This window comes from Alligator mississippiensis, chromosome 4 (assembly GCF_030867095.1).
Source record: "Alligator mississippiensis isolate rAllMis1 chromosome 4, rAllMis1, whole genome shotgun sequence".
NCBI classification, from domain to species: domain Eukaryota; kingdom Metazoa; phylum Chordata; order Crocodylia; family Alligatoridae; genus Alligator; species Alligator mississippiensis.
In genome coordinates, this window is record NC_081827.1 from 193,853,500 (window position 1) to 193,875,118 (window position 21,619).

At 40.7% G+C, this 21,619-nt stretch overlaps 1 protein-coding gene across 1 annotated transcript in view; it reads left to right on the plus strand.

Annotated features, from left to right (window-relative positions):
- Nucleotides 1–21,619, plus strand: part of DNAH7 (dynein axonemal heavy chain 7) — a 217,336-nt gene that overhangs the window by 155,811 nt on the left and 39,906 nt on the right. Inside the window, exons 45-50 of the mRNA XM_019492106.2 lie at nt 477–662; nt 4,240–4,403; nt 7,646–7,800; nt 10,287–10,477; nt 11,733–11,866; nt 13,818–14,153. Of these exons, the coding sequence (XP_019347651.1) occupies nt 477–662; nt 4,240–4,403; nt 7,646–7,800; nt 10,287–10,477; nt 11,733–11,866; nt 13,818–14,153 (1,166 nt within the window). The remainder of the gene's footprint in view (nt 1–476; nt 663–4,239; nt 4,404–7,645; nt 7,801–10,286; nt 10,478–11,732; nt 11,867–13,817; nt 14,154–21,619) is intronic.

A 21,619-nucleotide genomic window follows, 5' to 3' on the forward strand; every position in this document is an offset into this window, starting at 1 on the left:
AAATTTATCTACTTTCATGAGAGAATAACCTTCACATAAAAAGAAATGTTATCTCTTCTGAGCTATGGGTCACTTCCTTAAATACTGGTATTTTCCATATTACATACAAAACTGTTATGAAGGCCATGTTTTATACAGAGCTTCATAATTTATTTGGAGGAAAGAATAACTCTAAAATGTCACAGACCTTAGCATGCTTTTACTGAGACAATCTGTCACACAGATTATTTTCCTTCCTGTTCAGACATTTAAACATCCAACAGGAAGCTTTTTTCTATTTCTTGAAAAAAAAAAATGTACAGGCATATAATTACAGGATATTTCTTTAATATTCATCATCTTGTTAAAAGCAAGACATCTGAGCCTTTGTTCGGAAGAGCAGCATATAAACTGAATGAATGACTGAATAAATGAATGAATCTAATCTGCTGCAACAGAAATGTTGGCATTATACACTGTTTATTTTTGTTTCTCAGGTTGACTTGTGCAGCAAAAAGCTACAGCGAGCAGAACAATTGATTGGAGGCCTTGGGGGTGAGAAAACTCGCTGGAACCAGACTGCTCTGGAGCTGGGGAGGCAGTACATCAATCTGACTGGAGATATACTCATTTCATCAGGAATTGTAGCTTATCTGGGAGCCTTCACATCTAGCTACAGACAAGTAATGAACATAGTTGTTTTATCTATATGTTTTTTGTACAGAAAACAACACTAATCAGTTTTTCTTACTGCCAACTAATTTATCTTTTAAAATATGTTTTAATGTAATGCAACATTTGAAGTGAAAAAACAGCTCTCTCTAGGTACATATTTTTAATCAACACATTCCAGGCTTTTGAGTGTTACAAACATCCCAAAGGGAAGTCTTCCTTTAGATTTACTTGCTATATTCTAACAGTGCTAATTGTGAAATTTATGATCCTTGAGATTGTTTACTCTTATCTCATCCAGTCTCTGAAATGACAGTAAGTAGTAACTTCGAGTCTCATGGCTCTGACCTGCTCCCATTCTAGCAAATGGCTAAATTCACATTAACCTCAGTGGGAGCAGGATTAGGTCCTCTGTCTACAGCAGCACAGGTCAGCAGCTAATGCATAACTATTTTTAAAATGCAATGATTGTTTACAGCAAGAAACAGAGATACAGTGCCATGACACTACAGTCATTTTGTAATAAACTACTGTACAAAAAGTATTTCTTTGGGAGTGACTTCAATAGGGGTGACTTCAGTGGAAATGACTTTAATGGGAGTGATTCCTATTGAAGTAAAAAGAAATTTGTGGGGCCAGGAAACTGATGGATTTGGATCTGAAGCCAAAATTGTCAACTGGCTACTAGTTTTGGATGCACTTTTGGCCTAACTTTTGGAGTTAAGTACCCAAGCTGAGAAATGAATGGTCAGAACTTCTGAAAATCAGGCTAGTGTGTTACTGAACAAATTGAGTTACCTAAAATCCATAACCACTGTTGAAAACTCAAACCTAAGATTTGGACCTGCATCCTTTTTTGCATTCCATATTTTGACTTGTCCCCTTTGACTATATATATATTTACCTTTTTTTTGTTTAGAAAATTATTTCAATGTTCATCAAATATTCACTGTTTTTTCATAATATCTGTATTTTGATATTGCTGTTTTATTGGTTGACCTTGCAAGATCCTGTTTTGCCTGCATTTTTTTTCCTACTCGCAATTATCTAATTTTGAGAGCATGTAATTCTGTAATTGATAAACATAATCAACTATGAGGCATGGATTGTGAGGGTAGGTCCGAGCATTTCCTTTAATAGCTAGTGACAACACTCTTATATTACTAGTATATTCCTGAAAAGTGATGGTGTGGGTTCTGGATGTCATTCCTGGAAGCCATGATGGACAAAGTTAACTTTACTTTTACATTTAGAAGTGACAAGACACACCTGGTTTCCCACAAGAAGTTTAGGATAGTCAGTTGAATTGTCCCTAGGTCAAATCTCATTGTCTGAATGGAATGGAAGTGTTTTTTTTTTTCCTTTTTGCAACAGTAGCTGTGGTCTCATCAGCTATTTTTTATTCTTGTATATTTGCCACCTTGTGATTGTTTATGATATTACAATTTGCTTATCAAGTGACTGTTTCAGCTTTCCCTGTATCTCCTGGATATTTTCACGTTTTCTCATTTTTAGTTTCTTATGTTCTAAAAAGCTAAATTGTATATTTTCTCTAGTTTTTCAAAGAACAAGATTTAAAATTTGAGGATCTTAATTAGGGTTTAAATTATCGTGTCCTTCATTTGACATGTGTGCCACCTATCCCCGGAAGACATTTTCTTTTAACACTGAATTTCTGATTTCTATTGCCTTGAAATGGGAAATCAATCAGATTTGGGTTTTAAGCTTCACCCTTGCTTTTAAAATGCTAAATACTATCAAAATATATACTGCTTTGGCAAGTGATGTGATAATTGGCTTGTACAGTAGTACTCAACCTTTTTTAGAGATGAGCCAAATCTAAAAATCAGAAATGGGCTGAGTGCTACCTAGGAAAGCATTGCCAGAGTGCTGCATTCTCAGAGAACTCTCTGAGCACAGGCAGAAATGCAGCTCCCCAATCTAACTCATGTTGCTTCACAGAAAGTGCCATGAGTTAGACCGAGCCTCCCGACCCAATAGATGTCAGCTGTTGGGTCAGGAGGGTGGGGAATGAAGGTGCAATTTGGAGCTGATCCAGAGAAAGAGGCTGAATCTCTGCAGCCTTTTCCTATAGCCCTGCCCCCCCCTCCCCCCCCCCCCCCCCCGTCTCCTGGTCCCCAGTGTTGTCTCAGAATGGGAAGTGGAGAAAGCAGGGGAGGGAGGTCCATTCTGGGGTTTCTCCAGCCTATGCTGGAGTTGGGGGGGCACTGGATTGGAGCCCCCCCACTTCAGGGAGGCTCCAATCTGCCCATCCAACCCTCCAGTGCTGGCTCTGCAACCCCCAGAGTGAACTCCCTGCTCCTTCTCCCACCTCCTATTCTAAAAACAGTGCTGGGTGCAGGGCTGGGTTGTGTCAGTCCTGCCCAGCTTGTCACATGCAGGCACAAGTTACTGAAGGTGCTCTGTTTTGGAGTACTTTCATCTGAACCCTCATGTAATGAGGGTTCAGATTGTCATGGGATCAGGCCCTTTTAAAGTGCTCTGCCACCAAGCACTTGTTAGGTAATGGCTGTAGAGCACTTTCAGGGGCCAGATCCAGGAAAAATTGTCACTTCTGTTTGTGTCCTCTGAGCTCACGAGCATGTCAGTATGGGCTGTGGCTGAAGCCACTACTTCTGCATGGCTTGAATACAAGGGGTGAACTCCTCCACTGCTTGTTCCCTCTTTTTCCCTGCTGTTGAATTCAAGTGACAGGTCATCAACGCACCTGTGTGTTTGACTGGGTTTGTGAAGAATTGGGTGTATGGACTGTGGTTAAACATAAGTTGAAGTTGCAAGGTGGTTTTGTAGGGAAGTGAGAAGTCTGACTGTGCTTGAGTATTATGATACCCATTATAGATTTAAACCATTTGAATTGAGGTCACTGTGGCTATTATTGTTACTTTAATTGAAAACTTCCTTGATACTGTTATTGATTAAATCAAGAGGAAATTCAATTGAATAGCCTTCACTTCAAGTTAATACATTTTCATGTGTAGTAATAAATATGGTACTATGGCTATTGTCAATAATAATTTGAAAAATACAAAGTTTTAGTTGATAAATCTGTACTAGTTGAACATGCATAATTCAGCTGAAAGCTCATGATTATTAAAAATTGATTAGCTCAGAAACAAAATCTCTTGTATTTAGCCAAGTAGTTTGGTCCCAAAGTGTTGTTTGGCTAATCAGCAAAAATGAAAAAAAGCAAATTAAAAAAAAGCAAACAAAAAACCCCTACCTGAATGGCAAAATCCTCAAACAGCAGAGTTCCTGTAATATTTTCTTTGTTCATGTTTGTGAGGATGTGTTTGAAAAAGGTATGACTAGAGTATCCTTCTGCTCTGGAAATCCTAAACAAGCAGAAAGGCTGTTAGAGGAGGAGGGGGGCTTTTTCTTACCAAATACACCTTAATTCATGAAGAAGTGTGTTTGTTTAGTATTTAGACAGACACTAGAAAGTTAGATGCTAAGTAAAAAGTTGCTGTATTGTAGCAGTGGTTTGCAGGATAAATACAGTATTGATAATTTAATCTTGCAAAGGTACTACAGAGATTCAGCTAACGTTTACTTTCTTTCCTCATCTAGAATCAAACAAGTGAATGGGCATTGTTATGTAAAACAAGAGACATCCCCTGTTCAGATGATTTTTCCCTAACAAATACTTTGGGAGAACCTGTGAAAATCAGAGCTTGGAACATTGCAGGATTACCATCTGACACATTTTCTATAGATAATGGTATCATTACCTCGTAAGTAAAAAATGGTTTGTACATGCATAGTCTTCATTAAATAGCTTCTTACAGCACACTGTTCAGTTATTTCTTTTATGAACACATTTTCTTACTATAGAGCAAGTTCTAAAATACAAATTGTCAAATAAAAACAAGGCTATTATTTTTACTTTTACTATACATTTTGTTCAAGGTTTCTAGTAACTAAAGTAATTCACTCTACACTTTTAATTCCCATGAGTTATTCAATGGCACTGGAAATTTTGATATTGGGAAGCATAACAACATTCTGCAAGCAAATGATCATTTTACTTGTAAGTGACTAAGCTGATTCAAATAGAGCAAATTTTGGATACTAAAGCAAACTTGTATGAGTTTAACAATAGGAGTGGCCTCTTCAGGTCTGTGAAGAGAAACATTTGCTCTGCAGCACAGCTTTTCTCTTCTTTCCTTATGGTGTTAACATCCCCTTTTTACATGGAATTTAGAGGCAGTCTAGGATTTTTGGAAGCTTTTTCCTTGCCTACAGGTTAAGGTATCAGACATGTGCTTTCAAAGCTGCATATGTATGCATGTGTACACAAAAAACATACTTCAGCAGCTGAATACATGCATTAAGATGATAAATTTGGTATAATGTATTAATTAATCTTGCAGTAAATGTATATCTTATTCTCTATGTATATATATACGTTTCTATTTGTGATTTAAATTTTGTTTGGTTGTTGATCATGATGGACTAGAATGAAGAGAAAAGATATTAACTAAAAGAAAATCATCAGGTGATAAATTTTGTCATCTGAAGCACAGCTTCTCATTGATCACTAATGGGAAATGACAATAAGTGAATAAAGCAAGGGGAAAGAAAAAGCAGAGTTTTAAATGTTATAGTATACTAATAGGTAAGAATGGAAATATTCCTTCCCCATAGAAGGCCAAAGCGGTGTAGTTTAAAGAACTACTTTGGACCCAAACCAATAACACCTTTCTTCCAAATGATACCTCTGCAGAAGAAATGAAGCTTACTTTGCAGATCTTCCAAATAGGAGGCTCTAACACTTGTTTCTCATAACATATTTTGGAACTGTGTAGCTGAACCCTGGATTCCTTCTTAGTAAATAGTTTCCTGGTCTCTAGCATTTGGGCCAGGGGTACAAGTGTTGTGAGTTGTCCATGTCATTATCTTGACATGATTAGGAATGTCTATTTATGTCATTCCTCTGTAAAGGAATGCTAAAGATTAGAATAAATGATTGAAGGATGATTTCCCAATAAATAATTGTGGAAATTGCAAAACTAGTCTTCAGGAGCATCAATTGCATCTGATTGGATTTTTCTCAGTGTTATCTTTCTGCAAATACATTATATCTGTAACTACTGGCAACATGTCCCTTTTTAATTCTAGCTGTTACTTTCTAGTGTTTGTTCCTTTCAGCTGACAATATATGGTAGATGTTTACAGGGCACTACCATATTTCTGAGAAAATGTTAACTAAAATCAGAGTTTTGCCTAGGGCAGCTCTTTTATATGTTGCAGTACATTTAAGTGAGTATTTTATGTGAAATTTGAATAGAAATATCAGCACATTTGCATTACTAGGTTTTCCCTGAAAGCTTAAGAGCAAAGAAAATATCAGAATGATATATAGTTAAGATGTCATTAAAAATGCCAATGTTAACAATAATAAACAATATAGCAGTGTCGTTGACCTCAATTACATAAATGCTGTGATTTGAGAAAGAATGCTAGATGTTCCAAAAGACAATCCTTTTGAACTGAATCTATTCACTTTGAGGCTGAATAAGAACATATTATTTTTATGTCCAAATAGGTGGAGTTCAGACACTTTTTACTGTAAATGTTTCCTTTCCCATTCAGTTATTAGCTGTTGTTATTAGTACTATTACTATTATAAGCAGAGGTGTAGCAGGGCAGCTCTGTGTTCTGGGAAGTGACATTTCAAGGGCAAATGCTAACTGCCTCAGTGCCAAAGTTGTTGATACAGTCAACTGCCACTGTGGCAGCAGCTATTTTTGTACCTCTTCCCAAAGGCGGCATGCCTGGCTACTGCCCTGCTCAGGCCCCCATTAGTTATGCTACTGATTATTAGTACTTCTAGTAAGTGTTGGCTCTTACTCAACTCAATTTTTGATAACCTTATTTTGGTCAGGGTGCAAAGGAAGATGAAACAAAGAGAAAATAGGATAGATTTTAAAGTTTTAAACATTATTCATATCTGACTTTTGTGATGGGAGAAAACAGTTCCCCCTCTCAAATAGCTGGGATCAATGCAGTGCAGATATAGAACTCAGTCTACCTCTGAGTTGTTTCTTTTGCTCTTGCTATCCTTGTGAAGAAGAATGATGTACTTTTAGAGTCTTGATTTTTTTTCATCCGAGAATTACAATAATTGTACTTCAAATGTGTCACTGTCCTGAGATGCCAAAATACTTAGCTTAAGTTCTATAGGAAATATTGCAAATGTTGCTAGTTTAAAGAAAAATTCTAAAGTTTTTCAGTGTAACCACTTTATTTTTAAGACAAAAAGATGCTGCCATTCACACTGGCCACATCTACATGAGGCGCTACTGTATAGTTGTTACTGTGCATTTATTTAGTACCTGTATAAACAAGTACTAAATGAATGCACAATAACCTGAGTTACTGTGCAGTAGCGCCGACGAATGCCTTTTTTGTGATGCTCCTGCACAGTAGCCTAATACTACAGTGCAGTAGCATTGCATCACAATTTTTGCCATGCAACACTACTGTGCAGTAGTATCAGACTACTTACTGTACAATCAACATCTCACATAGATGTGGTCACTTTATATCAATTTGCTTGACTTTCTCTGTTTTTGTTGCCTTAGTTGTAAAATCTTTCTTTCACTGGAAAATGCAGTTATATATATCATGAATATATTAAGAATTCCTTAACTACAGGAAAAATCCTTAAAGATTTTTAAAGATGTGTAAAATGATCAGATAAGATTATGTTGTATGTGGTAAATTTTTATTTCAAGTACTCTCCCTGAAAGATTTGATCACTTTTGTGAACAAAGGGCCTGAAGACACATACATGGCTTCTCATAAAGTTTTCTAGAACCACTTATCAGTGTGTCCCTTAGTATTTTAGAAAGCAGATGTTTGTATCTAAATGACATGAAGTAAACTGCATTAAAGGCATGTATGAGGTGAATGCTTAGAAAACTACATAATTGAATTCTGAAAATCAATCTATACCAATTTTCTCCTTCAGTAATGCAAGAAGGTGGCCTCTGATGATAGATCCTCAGGGCCAAGCAAACAAATGGATAAAAAATATGGAAAAAGCCAATAGTTTGCACATTATCAAACTCAGTGACCCTGAATTTGTGAGAACCTTGGAAAACTGCATTCAGTTTGGAACTCCTGGTAAGTGATTGAATAAAGAAACTGTAGAGTACTGAAAAACCAAGAAAGGGCACAATTAACAAAAAATTTATAGGAAAGGTAAAAATACCAAATATTGATATATTTGTAGGAAAAAAATGTTATTTATTGATAGTGAATCTAATTAACCATATTAGAACTTTAGTAGCACATTTACTCGAATATAAGACACCTCCCACCCGCAAAAAGCATGGGGAAAATAAAACCCTTGTCTTACATTTACATACAAAATGGAGTGGGGAGCTGATAGCTGCTGCGGCTCTGACACTGTCCCTGAGCCCAGGGCGGGGGCAGGGTCAGACCCACAGCAGCCTCCTGCCCCAGCCAGTCAGCAGTGGTGACACTGCTATATTACCTGCCCAGCAGGTCAGTAGTGATGACAGACTGGGTGGATTGGGAGAGGACCAGAGGCATAGGCAATGGAAACGGGGGGCTAATGGGGCTTAGCCCCCCCCAAATGTGGGGCAGCAATAGGGCCACAAGGATGCCTGGACAAGGGCTTCCAGCGGTTGCAGCAGGGGGAGGGGCAGGGGCCACTCAGCTGGCAGTGCGGGACTGAGCCCCGAGTGGCTTGTCTGGGGAGTGTGGCTCCTGCTGCTATATACTCCCCAGGAGGCATGGGGGGTGCGTGCCCCTGATCTGCGTGGGGCAGGGTGGGGTGCCACTGCAGGCCAGGGCTGGGACTGTGCTGGGCTCTTTCCAGCGAGTGGAGGGGGGGCTGTGCTACACTGGGAGTGGGGTGGTGGTGGTGCTGGGAGAAAGGCTAAGTGGGGGGGTGCCTGCAGCCACCCCAGGATTTGCCGTAGCCCACCCGACCCCCCTCCCAGCGCCACTGCCATCCACTCCAGCATAGCCTGGCCCCCCTGCCAGGAAGAGCCTGGCCCTGCCCCAACTCCAGCCCACAGTGGCTGCTCGCCCTGCTCCGTGCAGATCGGGGGCATGTACCCACAATGCCATCTGGGACGTGCACAGCAGAGGGAGCTGCCACCTTTTTCCTGTGCCCCCTGGATGAGCCATGGCTCCATCCCATGCCCCACCCTGCTCTGGCTGTGCAGGGCCTGGTGGAGTAGGCATGGGGGCTCCATCCACTCTGGTCCAGCAGTGCAGCTGAGGCTGGTCCTGCTCCAGTCCCCCACTTTGGGCCCCCCCAGATGGTGTGGGGCTGGGGCCAGTGTGGGCAAGCAGCTAGGGCTGGGGTCAGGCAGGGATTCAGCAGGTTTGTTGGCACTGGCACTGGGCAATGATCCCAGGCCCGGAGGAAGGGGTGGCTTCATGGGTACATCGGGCCCCTGCCCCAATCCTGGGCTTGGCTCCACTCTGCTCCCTCCTGGTCCCTGCCTGGTTTCAGCCCCAGCCCCATTCCCTCTTCCTCTCCCACCACACCTCCCCTCACAGACTTTCCTGCTGGGGGGTGCCGTTCATGCACATGTGTGCACATGCTCAGTTCCCCCCCCCCCCACCAAATTTTCTCCCTCTGCCTATGAGCAGAGGCTGTGGGGAGCTGGGCCTGGGCAGTGCAGGTGTCAGGGGGTACAGGACAGCTGCAGGGGGAAGAAGTGGGGCAGACAGAAGGCAAGGGGGCTACTTGAGCCCCCCAGACACCTGACCGCCCCAGTGGCTACTTTCCCTGATATAGTGGGGTGGGGGAGAGGGAGGATTTAAGACAACCCTGTGATGCTTAGATTCTGTACCTGGAAAATTATAACAAATTTATATATTTTTCATATATAGAATCTAATTATTGGGAGAGGGAAGGTCAGCTTATATTTGAGTAAATACAGTAGTTGACATCATAGCAGGCAATGGGATTTTTCCTACTAAAATCTTAAATTGTAATTCTTCCCTTTATTTTAGCTCTTTTACCTGCTTGACATTGGCCTTATCCTTTGCCTTTCTATATTACATTAACCTTCTAGAAACCCCATTTTGTTTTCATTTAATTTGTAAAGAAATGTGTAACAAACTAGCACTCAGGTTGCCTGCTCCTGCATGGAAGTGACAATTTATAAAGTAAAATAGTACTCATGATAATATTCTCATAATACATACCTCATTTAAAATGATGAATTAGGAAAATCATAGTGTATTTGAGATGTGGAGCATTCTTTATATCTTTGTATTCTCTCAATCTCTGTATGGAAGCAAAAGTGAATTTTAAGGCTAGAATTAGGCACCTCAAAGTCACTGCATTTGAAAATCCCAGCCTAAAGTTGCTATACTTCATCCACAGTATAATTCAAGGTCTTTTAGTATAATACCACAAAACAAATGTATCTATTTGCTTTTTTTTTAAATAAAGAAATGTTATTTAAGAAGGCTTTGCAATATTTATATATATTTATTTAGACTATATTTGTCTTTCATGTATTGCAAAAGTAATAACTATTGTTCACGTAAGTACAAAGAGGGATGTGAAGTAATGTAGCTTGTTAAGACAGCATAAAAATGTTGTTATTGTTGTGTTCAAGTGCTGCTGGAAAATATTGGAGAAGAACTGGATCCTATCCTAGAACCGCTTCTACTCAAGCAGACATTTAAGCAGTCTGGTAGTATATGCATTCGTCTTGGTGATTCCACCATTGAATATGCTCCTGACTTCCGCTTTTATATTACAACCAAATTGAGAAATCCACATTATCTTCCTGAAACATCTGTTAAGGTGAAAGTCTTGAAAATTACTGTGCCATTTTATTCTGCTCAATTCTAATTAACAATGCTGTCCCCATCGGGTACAGGTTGAGAAGAATACTTAGTATCTGTTTTTTCATCTACTACTACTACTTTTCTTCTTGTTCTTGAAATTTCTTGGAAGTACTGTCATAATCTATAGGTGCTGATATTTTGTCAATTCTAATATTACTGTTCACAATGCTCTCATTCATATTTTCAGAAATTTAATTTAGTCATGTAAATTTTGAATTTTAATATCCTTCCCAACCTTCTACCTTTTCATTCCTTCTGACACTTTTACTTAGTCACCTCTCAGCAAAGAAACATTTAATGGGAGTGAATATAGGAGCCCTGTGCACATACAAATAAGTTTTCTACAATCTTCTAGAGATTTGCTTCCATAGTAAAAGCCCTGAACAGGACCTCAAGCAATGCTAGACTTCATGCCTTGGGTACATATAAGAACAAACAAGTGTTCCCAGATTTTTTATAATTTGATAACGGGTTTTTTTTATCTAATACACAAACTTTGTGAATCATCAACCTATAATAAGTTAAATAAGTTCTTATTGGAAGCTGGAGAACACAAGTGCATATAACTTGACTAAAAAATGTGCATATTGGAGCACAAAATCCTGAAAATGAAATAAAAAGTCTGCCTGTAAAGTAATTTGAAAATCAGCAGAAAGAAACTGTAAGTTAGTTTCCAGCTGTTCTTTGATACAGGAAAATATTTAGAGAAAGATCTTTTATCAAGAATGATGGCAGGGGGGAACTGAATACCACCACCCACCATTCTGTGCTGCTGCTGCCCTCCAGGAGTGGGTGGGGGGTGGTAGGAAACTTGCCCCACCATCCCCTCTGTCCCCCTCCTCTAGCACCCCACGCTGCTGCCTCTAAATGGTGGCTTCACACCCCCCTGGCCCTGCTTTCCAAAAGGAAAAAGGAAAATCTCGTAATGTAACTATGGTGAGCAGGGTACCAGCCCTGGGTGCTGACTATGAGGGGGTACCAGAATCACACCTTGGAGTTTTTGACACAGCAGAGGACTAATAAGGACCTGCCATGTGCTCACAAGGACCATGGTCATATCTCTTTGCCTGTTTGAACTCCTCTGATCCTATTTGTAAAACAAGCTAGGAAGGACCTATGAGCCAATTCCAAGCTCTTTGATCATACAGATGGAACATTTTGTTTTAATTTGTCCCTAATTATTGTGTATATGAATAAAATCTATTTAACAGGTAACATTGTTGAACTTCATGATCACCCCAGAAGGATTGCAGGATCAACTACTTGGAATTGTGGTAGCAAGAGAAAGACCAGATCTGGAAGAAGAAAAGCAAGCTCTAATCTTGCAAGGAGCTGAGAATAAAAGGTATTAAAATAACTTCATTAGCTAGGGCTGAAGTAGATTGCAGCTGAAGAGAATATTAATTATTCTCTCTATATATATTAGGATACTATAAATTATTCCCCTAATATAAGTCAGGACACACATTTTGAAATCCTTTCTTGTGTACTTGTGGTTGTATGTTGTACAACAAATTTAACAAAAGAAATCAAGATTTGTAGGCCTGAAGGATGAACAGGTGAGTGCCCACTTGTTTTCTTCCTTATGCACAGAAGTCTGAATATTTAGAATGATTATTATATCAGAATCCTGAAATCTTTTCATCCAATAGGAAGAAAGATGTCCTGTTCCTTTTTATCAAGAGTCTGGTTCTAGAAAAGAAGTAGATGTGGTCTTTTAAATATATAGCACCCAAAATCAGGCATCTAACTAGTTATAGGTTTGATTTGGAGGGCACCAGTTGTGGGGTTTTTTTTCCAGAGGCAGGAAAAACAGTGTGAAATATAAGGGAATTGTGTTGTGAACATCAGTAGCATAAATGAGGAGGGTGAGTGGGGCACCCACAGCAAACACCAACTTAGCAGGGGTACGAGAGTACCCTCCCAAGAGTCTTTGCTACAGCAGGTGCAGCCCAACCATAGACCAGGCAGCCCTGTGCCCAGTAATGTATACAAGGTGAGTGGACTGGCACCCCCTGGGATTTTTGCTGTGGGAAGTGCAGGTATATGCAGTAGGATATGTGTGGGGGGGCCTCGGGGGGGGCTGGTGGGGGGGAGGGGCCAGCCCTGGCAGGGGTCAGGGGCCTCGGGGAGGCTGGCGGGGGGAGGGGCCAGCCCCGGCAGGGCTCAGGGAGGTCGGGGGGGCTGGGAGGGTGGGGGAGTGGGCAGGGCTGTCGGGGGTCCCCCCATGGTCCCCTCCCCTGTCCTCCAGCCCCCCCGACCCCTTATTCACCGGCATCGGAGCCCTGGTGTTGAAACATGCGACCTCACCGGCCGTGTGTTTCAGCACCAGGGCGAGGGGCAACCACAGAGATTTTCTGGCAGCCAGAGCATCTCTGTGGAGGACCCAGCTTCCAGTTGCCACTTTTTTAAAATGCCGCTTTCTTAAACAACGATTTTTTTTAGACCCCTGGATATCCAGGGATCTAATTTTCTCCCTGCGCTGCAAGTTTGCAGTGCGGGGAACAGTTTTTTGTTCCCGCATGTGCCTGTTGGCCCACCTCAAAGGGGTTTGAGGCAGGGAAAGAGGCACGTGCCTGCTTGTGTGGATGCACCCCTGAAGGGGGAACATTTTGGTGTCCCCTGCTGAAGTTGGTGTTTGATGAGCTTGCTTCCCAGCTTCAGTAGAAGCTTCTGCCAGAGTGCAGAGAGAAGTGTTGTTGGTAAGACTCTTCACGCCCCCCGTCCCAGCCCCTCCTGCCATTTTTTTGCTTTCTGGTGGTTGGCACTCTGTCCAGGGTGCTGGTGGAGCTCACTATGCCTAGAGCATACAGCCTAAGAGGTTTAGCTAGATCTTGGCTTCCATTTTTATGTTTTTCCTGAGTTGATGTTGCTTGTTGATGAGTCTCCAGAAGTTACGGGGAAATGGGACATGGGTGTAATCTATTATTTTCCTAACTGGTGCTTTTTCGAAATGTGTTAACCAGAGTTGGGCTAGAGCATTCTGGTTGTAAATGCTCAGAGTCCCTTTCTGCCTGAAGCAATATGAAGTATACACTTTTTAGAGAAGGCTGTCTATACTAGACTTGTTACCCATTTCTTTTTCATGGAATCATTTTGTGCTCTAGGATATATCTAAGTTGTTCACACAAAATAAAGCATGAATTTGGTTGGAAGAGATGAGAAAACAGCTTAATTCTGAAGTAAATGGTTGATAAAAAATAAAAATCTATGGGTTGCATATATTAACTATACATCATGTGCATTAATGGAGCATGCCTATAATTTTTCTATATGAAAGTTATGTTTTCTTTCAGGCAACTAAAAGAAATAGAAGACAAGATTTTAGAAGTTCTTTCAGCTTCAGAAGGAAATATTTTAGAGGATGAAACTGCCATTAAGATATTATCTTCCTCCAAAGCTCTGGCTAATGAGATTTCTGAGAAGCAAGCTGTAGCTGAAGAGACAGAAAAGCAGATCGATGCTACTCGAATGGGCTACCGTCCGATCGCTATTCATTCATCAATTTTGTTTTTCTCAATTGCTGATCTAGCCAACATTGAGCCCATGTACCAATATTCTCTCATATGGTTTATTAACCTTTTTGTCATGTCTATAGATAATTCAGAAAAATCAGAAGCTTTACAAACAAGGTAAGAAAGATAATACTCCACCCTCACTTATTACTGTCTGTCTGTCTGTTTCTGTATCCATCCACCCATCTGTCCATTCATCCATCCCTCCATTAATGACTTCATTGTCACAGAAATTTCTCCAGAGTATATGGTATTAATTAATGTACTTCAAATGCTGTTCTGTATGTCAGTCAATTTTCCTTGTAGACAACTTATTTATGTAAAAAGGATCTAGTAATTACTAGATTTTATATTATTTCCTCTTATTAATATTTCTAGTTATTACTATTTCTAGTTCTTTGTGAAATATGTATTGCCATGAACAGTGATTGTCCAGTTGCTTATCTTTTACATTACATGTTTAGATTTTAGTCTCTCTTTTGGATGGAACCTGTAGATGTCTGTAAAGCACCAAGCATGTTTTTGGTAATATGTAAATAATAATAGATTTACTACTATCCAATATATACACTTGCAATTACTATCAGTGGGCTTGAACTGGTGCCTTTGGCTGCTTTTACATGTGCTCCATGAGTGGGGGTGGGAGGGGGGCACTCTACTTAAAGCACATGGAGCATCTTGTGTATCAGCATCCCTGTGCTGCAAAATGGTGGCACGGGTGCTTTATCTAAAGCTGGTTCGACAAGCTTTAGTTAAAGCACCCCCGCTGCCATTTTGCAGCACAGGGACGCTGATGCACAAGATGCAGAGGCTGGCTGGAGCACGGTAATTATCACACTCCAGCAGACTTGATTAATTGAGTCTGCTCTGATGTACATCAGAGCAGCCTCCCAACTCATGTATAGGCACACTTTAAGTGTACATACTGGGTTAGTCCCTCAGCTGCAATGTTTTTACAGTGGTTGTAGCCCACCTAAGACAGAATATTGCTGTTTACTTTGACCATGAGTACAGGTTATCTGTCCAGGAGATAGCAGAGAATCTCCAAATTATTCTTAATCTACACTTTAGACTCATGGCGAACAGTGAGAAGCTAAGCCTCGTCCCTGTCCAGAAGAATGGAGCATAAGTGGATGATAAGTGTAGTTGGTTTTGATCAATTTATCCTCCTGGAAGGCATTCCCTGTGTATGAAGGTGGCCATTCTCCTGTTAGTAACTCCATATTTGGTGAAGGTACCCATTAGAGGACCTATTGCTTCCCTCCTAATAAGTGTTGGTAATTAGGATGAATGTCTCCCTACTAAGTGAGGATTGCACATGAACATCTTCAAGTGAAAGTTCTCTGGTCTTCTTAAGAGACAAAGCTACATGCTATTCAGGGCATTTGGGGCAGTCACAGAATTTGCCAGCTTCTACATTGTACTGTGAATGATCAAGTCCAGATTATGGCTGGATGGCTCTTGATAGTGGGGTGAGCATGTTTAATTCTCATGACTAAATATACTAGGTTTTCAGCATCCTAGTGTGATATTGTGCTGTGATATTTCTCCCTCCAACGCCTCGATTTTGGCCATCTTAAATTCTCTACTAGAGATGAACCATGCTTACCTGTCCCTCACCTTTATCAAAGAGTGCCTAGCTTCTTTCAGAGTGTACTATCCATCTGTGAATGAGTAGCATCTGAGTAGTGTCTGAGTAGCATCTTCTACTCAGGTATGTTCTGTGGCCTATCCAAGGTATTCCTTTCAGTATGAGATCTGAAAGGAGGTCTTCCCCAGTGAGACCTAAACCTTTTCATTCCCCACCAATGGGGAACCCATCATTTGATGAATCCAGCATTTGAATTGATGGCCACCTGCCCACCACTTCATCTGCCCTTGCATATCACCTTCATGGTGGTCATCATTTCCAGATGAAATCCAGGCACTGTTGGTGGATTTCTTCAATAAAGTGTTTTACCTGGATAGGTCTTCCACTGGATTCTCTAAAGTTTCTGCCCAAGGTTGCCATGGCATTTTATGTTAGTCAGTAGATTTACTTACCAGTTTTTTCCCCAAAGTCTCACTGAGAATTAAAGCACGACTGCACATGTTTCATGTGAAGAGAGACTTATCCTTTCTCCTGCATAACTAAATCATTTAAAATCTCTCTTAGCTGAAAGGTCAAAAAATCTCAGTGATTTTCCCCACAAGGCTGTCTACCAAAACTCAGACCACACCAGGTTGTGCTCCTAGGTTACTAATATAGACCCGCCAGCATTGAGCAGGGCTATTTCCTCCAGAGCCTGAGTGACCTTGGTGGCCTTCTTTTAAAATAGAATGTGTCTATTCTGGACATTTTTAAGGCAACCGTATGGAGCTGCATATATCTTTTCACTAGGCACTGTGCCATAACAAAAGCAGTTTAGAAGCAGTTTATCTGATATATTTGGGTGAAGCAGTCTTTCAGCAGGTGGGGTGAGGGGTTTGGTCAAATCTTGTTTATATGGCTCTCTGTAAGATTTTTGTTCATACACTTGGATAAGAATCCATGTGGAAGACTGCTTCACCCAAATATATGAAATAAATGGCTTCTAAATCTAAATCTAGAACTTAGTTCTTTAGAAAATCTTTCCACCTGTTTCTGGTATCGTCTCTCCCACTTTACCCAGACCCAGCAGATTGATGCTAGATTATTCTTTCAGTAATTTACTGCTTATTCCTCTCTTCCCTATTTGGTATTTTAAAAGTTAAGATGTTCTCAAGGATATTGATATAACAATTTTTTTCTCTAAGTCTTCTGTTCTAAAATGAAGCTGTATGAATACCTTCTCAAAGAGTATGCTTGCAGGTACATTAACAATGTATATCACATGACTGACATTCAAGTCCTATATGGTTCTCTTATATTTACCCATTGTAAATGCTTTTAGAAAAATTGCTCTATACAATAAACAATTGAAATCAGTACACCTTAAAAGTCACAGCAGACTATCTTTAATGTGTTTAAAAATATAGGTCCAATCAGTCAAAGTGGTGGGAAGGAAAACCAAAATAGATTACATAAGTGCTTTTTTTATTTTATTTTTTTAAATTATGGGGTACATTTAATTTGTTTGCAAAAATTATTTTGTTGTAAGGGTGAAAGAAAGCATAAATTACTTGTGACATCACATATGTTATCTACTTTTTATTTTTTATTAAATTGTGTCCTTCATGATTAAAGTATAAGAACACCTTCAAGCAATATTATCTAATTAAGATAATTTTAGCCTCCTTTGGCCAATACAAATAACTGATTAAGCTAGTCAGAAAGTCATCCTCATGGACATATCCAGTATGGATTCAGAAAAAAAAAAAATGAACAAAGCAGATATTAACAAAAACAACAAAAAACCCCAAAACAAACCAACCCCTGCAAACATTAGAAAATTAAAGAAGACTAGCTTAACTCTTTTCCATAATTTCAGTTAATTGGACACAATATTTAGTTTTACTTCACTGGAAACTCATTTTAAAACTCATTTGTTGCAACAATTGAATTTAGTGTCAAATATGAATGAGATTCACTTACAATTTGAATGTAATCAAAAAGCTTTAATGATAAATTCCCTCCCATTCTCCATATCCTGAGTGTGGCTTATTTTTAATTTAGAGATTATTAGTTGTCTAAGGTTTGCAGTCTTGTTTTAAAGTGCTTTGAAGAGATCAATTTTGCAAGAAATCAGCAAAGATTTTGTGCTTTATTTTCACCTTGTTACTGGCAAGATAAAGATACTGTCACAGATGTTGCATCCTCAAGATCTTAAGCATTCCTGACCATTTTTGTCTTCACTTATTGGCTCAGCCTAGTGGCTATGCCACGAGGTCCTGATTCAGCAAAGGACTTAAGCAGGCACTTATTTAAGCATATTAGTAGGCTCATAAGTTTCAGAGTGTGTACTCACGTGCACAAATTTAAGAATGTGAACTTGTATTTACATCATGAAGGTGTCAGTAAACAAAACAGAGAAAAGATGAGAGAAAGGGAGTAGTGCTATAATTTCATAGGTGGGAGAGTATCTTTAGCAGCCAGCAGTTAGTGCTTTCTGAGCCATCTCTTCTCTATTGTTTTATTTGAGACGTATAGTTAAATTGTAATGTAGGCAATGTCTGGTGCACTTAGTTAAATAAAGTAGGGTGCTTGTACACATTATTGGGTTTTTCTAGCTAAAGATATTCTCTGGTTTTATTTCACTCTTGCATTGTACCACAATGATTCCCATTATTATTTTGCACATGATGCGTACATCATGTGTTTACCACTCATAATTGATTAATGTGCTATTAAAGATGCTAGAGGGCATCTCATAACAATTTTACTCTCCTGACCTCCTACTACTAAATTACAGCAGGGGGCAGTTTAGGAATGTATTTTGTAATTGGTTTATGTTTTTCGGGTGGCTTTTGGTTAGACTCTCCCCCCGCCCCCCATTTTCTGCTGTTCACTCATTGATGCATTTTTTGGGTGCTCTTCCTGACAAATCTACTAGCTTTGTTAATTTTGGGGAAATGGGTTGAGACATGGGGAGCATGGGGTGAGATGGGATGGGACATTGGGCAAGATGGCAGGCATCATAAGCCCTCATAAGCAGCCAGCATGTGGTGTGAGGCAGAGGGTGCATGGGGTGTCCTGGGGTGATGTGGAGGGACATGGTGAAAGATGGTGTTGTTTTTTTGGTTACAGTTCCATAAATACTTCCCCTGCACAGCCAACGGCCAGCGTAAGACCGCATAAGCACACATTTTCTGCTGATCAGCGAAGCATTTTTGGGTGCTGTCCTTGAGAAATGTACTGACATGGTTTATTTCAAGGCAAAACAGCAATTGGTTTGGGTTTTTTTGTAAATCTGTTTGTCCATGCCAGATCATTCCTCATTTACAGAACAAATGTAAGGATGGTTGCCATTTTGCCTTGGGGAACAAAACTGGAAACCATGGACATGTTTAAGACAGCTTAGCTCTTCCTTATTGGGCATTAATCAGCAGCCTAACCCTCCCCCCTCTTTCTCCTAGCATATCCCTTTTTTCCCTGTCAGCATGTAGTCTCAGTCCTGCCCTCTCATCCAGGACCATTTCCAGTGAACCCCACCCACCATCAAAAGTGTGACAAATCAGCGACCACACTCTTTTGATGGAGCAAATTTTTTGTTTTATTTTCATACAGTGTCAATCATCAGTGCATCCTCAGAGTTAAATTGCAAAATGGCTAAGCTTTTCCTTTGTCCTTTGACAGTCAGACAGTGTCCTCATCAGCTTGCAAAGTTATTTTTTCATGATTCTGACAAGTCAGACGTGGTTTTGTCTCCCCATAGCTATCCATTGTTTTCTTCCAAGTTTAGACATAAGTCTCAGTCTCCAGATGTAACATCTCTTCTTGTTCAAATGCTTCCAAAACTTTTAGGATTTCTCTCAGCATTGTCCACCTTCAGGATAAAAAGCTCTCATGAAATTCCATCAAGAGGTTTAACACATCATACCCTGCATTGATCAGCAGGAGACCTTTCTCTTCCAGAATGTGCGTTGTCCTTTCCAATCTGTCAAGGGCATTGAGGAGCATCCTGTCTGCCTTGCTGAGGCCCTGGGAGTGGATGAATTTGCAGGGCTGGATGAAACCATCTTATGTTGAACAGTCCAAGGAACCGTAGTCTGCCTTTTGGGGGAAGATGTTAACTCTGACAGTGCCATTGCCATTGTCAGTGCCATTGTCCTATCAGTTACCCTATTTGCACGTCAGTTCTGGTTCCCTGCATCTCTGATTACTCTGATCCCTTTGTTTTAATTACATGCCTCTGGTTTCGAGACACACCTGATACAGCATTAACCCCTTCTTTTTTTTCTTTGTATTACTTAAGAAACTTCAGCTTCACACTTGGGCTGCCTAGAGAGAGAGACTAATTTTTTTCATTCAGTGCTTGTGTGCACTTCAGTCCCTGCAGTCACCTCCTCCCACCAGTCTTCTGCTAAAACTCCTTTCTTCTATCAAGTCTTCAGGCACCTGACTAAGCGCTCCCACCCACCTCAGACTCATTCCCCGTGTCCCACACCCACAGCACTCCTTCATCCTACATTGAAGATGACTTCTTCCTTTCCCATCCCGGCCCCCCCACCAAGTAAAACCACTAACACATCGACCCTTAGGCCCCATTATCAAAAAAGGTATCCATCCCCCAGACCCTGTTATCAAAAAAGGTATCTAACCCCCAGACCCCGTTATCAGAAAAGGTATCCAAACTGTTTCTCAGAAAGACTTTATTGAATTCCAAACTGATATGAAATGAAATTAAAAAACCATGCAGGTACACAGTTACAGAGCATATTTGCCCACCTGAGCAGCCATTAAGTGTGCTGCCAGGCAATTTCTGACCATAGCTCCCCTGCTGTTGTTTGCTTGAATGTCTAACCTCACCTCTTGTCCTGCTTGTCTCAGTGTAGATCTGGCAGTTGCTCTCACTTCCCTCAAATCTTGGGCCCAAGACTCACTGAAAATTTCTCCCCTTGTTTCACAGATATTATGCAGCATGCAGGCCACCACTGTGAAAGCGGTGATGTTCTCTGGCTGTACCTCCAGTTCAGTGACCTCCATCAGGCTTTCAGGAGCCCAAAGGCACATTCTGTGGTCATGTGGCATTTGCTTAGCTGGTAGTTGAAGGTCTGTTTTTGTGGGTCAGTCACTTGCCCCCCTGTATGGTTTCATGAGCCAGGGCAGGAATGGGTAAGCCACGTCACAATTATAAGGAGTGACACTGAAACACTGCAGATGACACCTCCTCCATTTCTGGGGCATATTGGCCCTTCTTCATCATCTCAGGCAGTGGTGAGTTTCGAAAGACATGTGCATCCTGGGCACATCCTGCCCATCCTGTGTAAATGTTAGTAAATCTTACCTGGAGAATGACTGAAGGAAATCCCTATCTGTTGACAAATGATCAGTTGTTCTGGCATGGTGACAGGACAGGAACGTGTGTGCTGTCCAGTGCTCCCATGCAGTTCTGGAAGCCCATCATCCTGAAACCTTCCACCACCTCCCTGGGGTTATGGAGGTAGATGAACTTGTTTGCTGCCAGTTCCTGCAGCAGCTTGCAGACCTCTCTTATTGTCACCCCAGCTGTGTAGGGAGCCATGCTGAACTGATTTGCCACATGGCACAGGCTTGTTGGCGTGGCCAGTTTCATCATGGCCATGGCAACATGATTCTCTGGGGTGATAGGCTTCCACATGACAGTTGTCTGGTGCTCAATGTGCGGTGACAGCATACTAACTATGTGGAAGAAGGTGTCCCTGCTCATTCTCAATGTCTCTAGTCACTGATCATCATTCCAAGTTGATATAACAATGTGTTTCCACCAGTTAGAGCTGCTTTCGTGTGCCCAGGTCTGGCAATCATTGCCTCCTTATGGCCAGCAAGTCGCTATAGTCTTATGATCCCTAAATTCATCTTCTTCAAAACATGTCAGCACCTTGTACAGTTTTTTCATCAACCTGTGTGGCTTTCCAGGAGTTTGAACAGACTCCAGCCCAGTTCCATAAATCATCTAGTTTCCTCTTCTAGAAACAGATTTCTG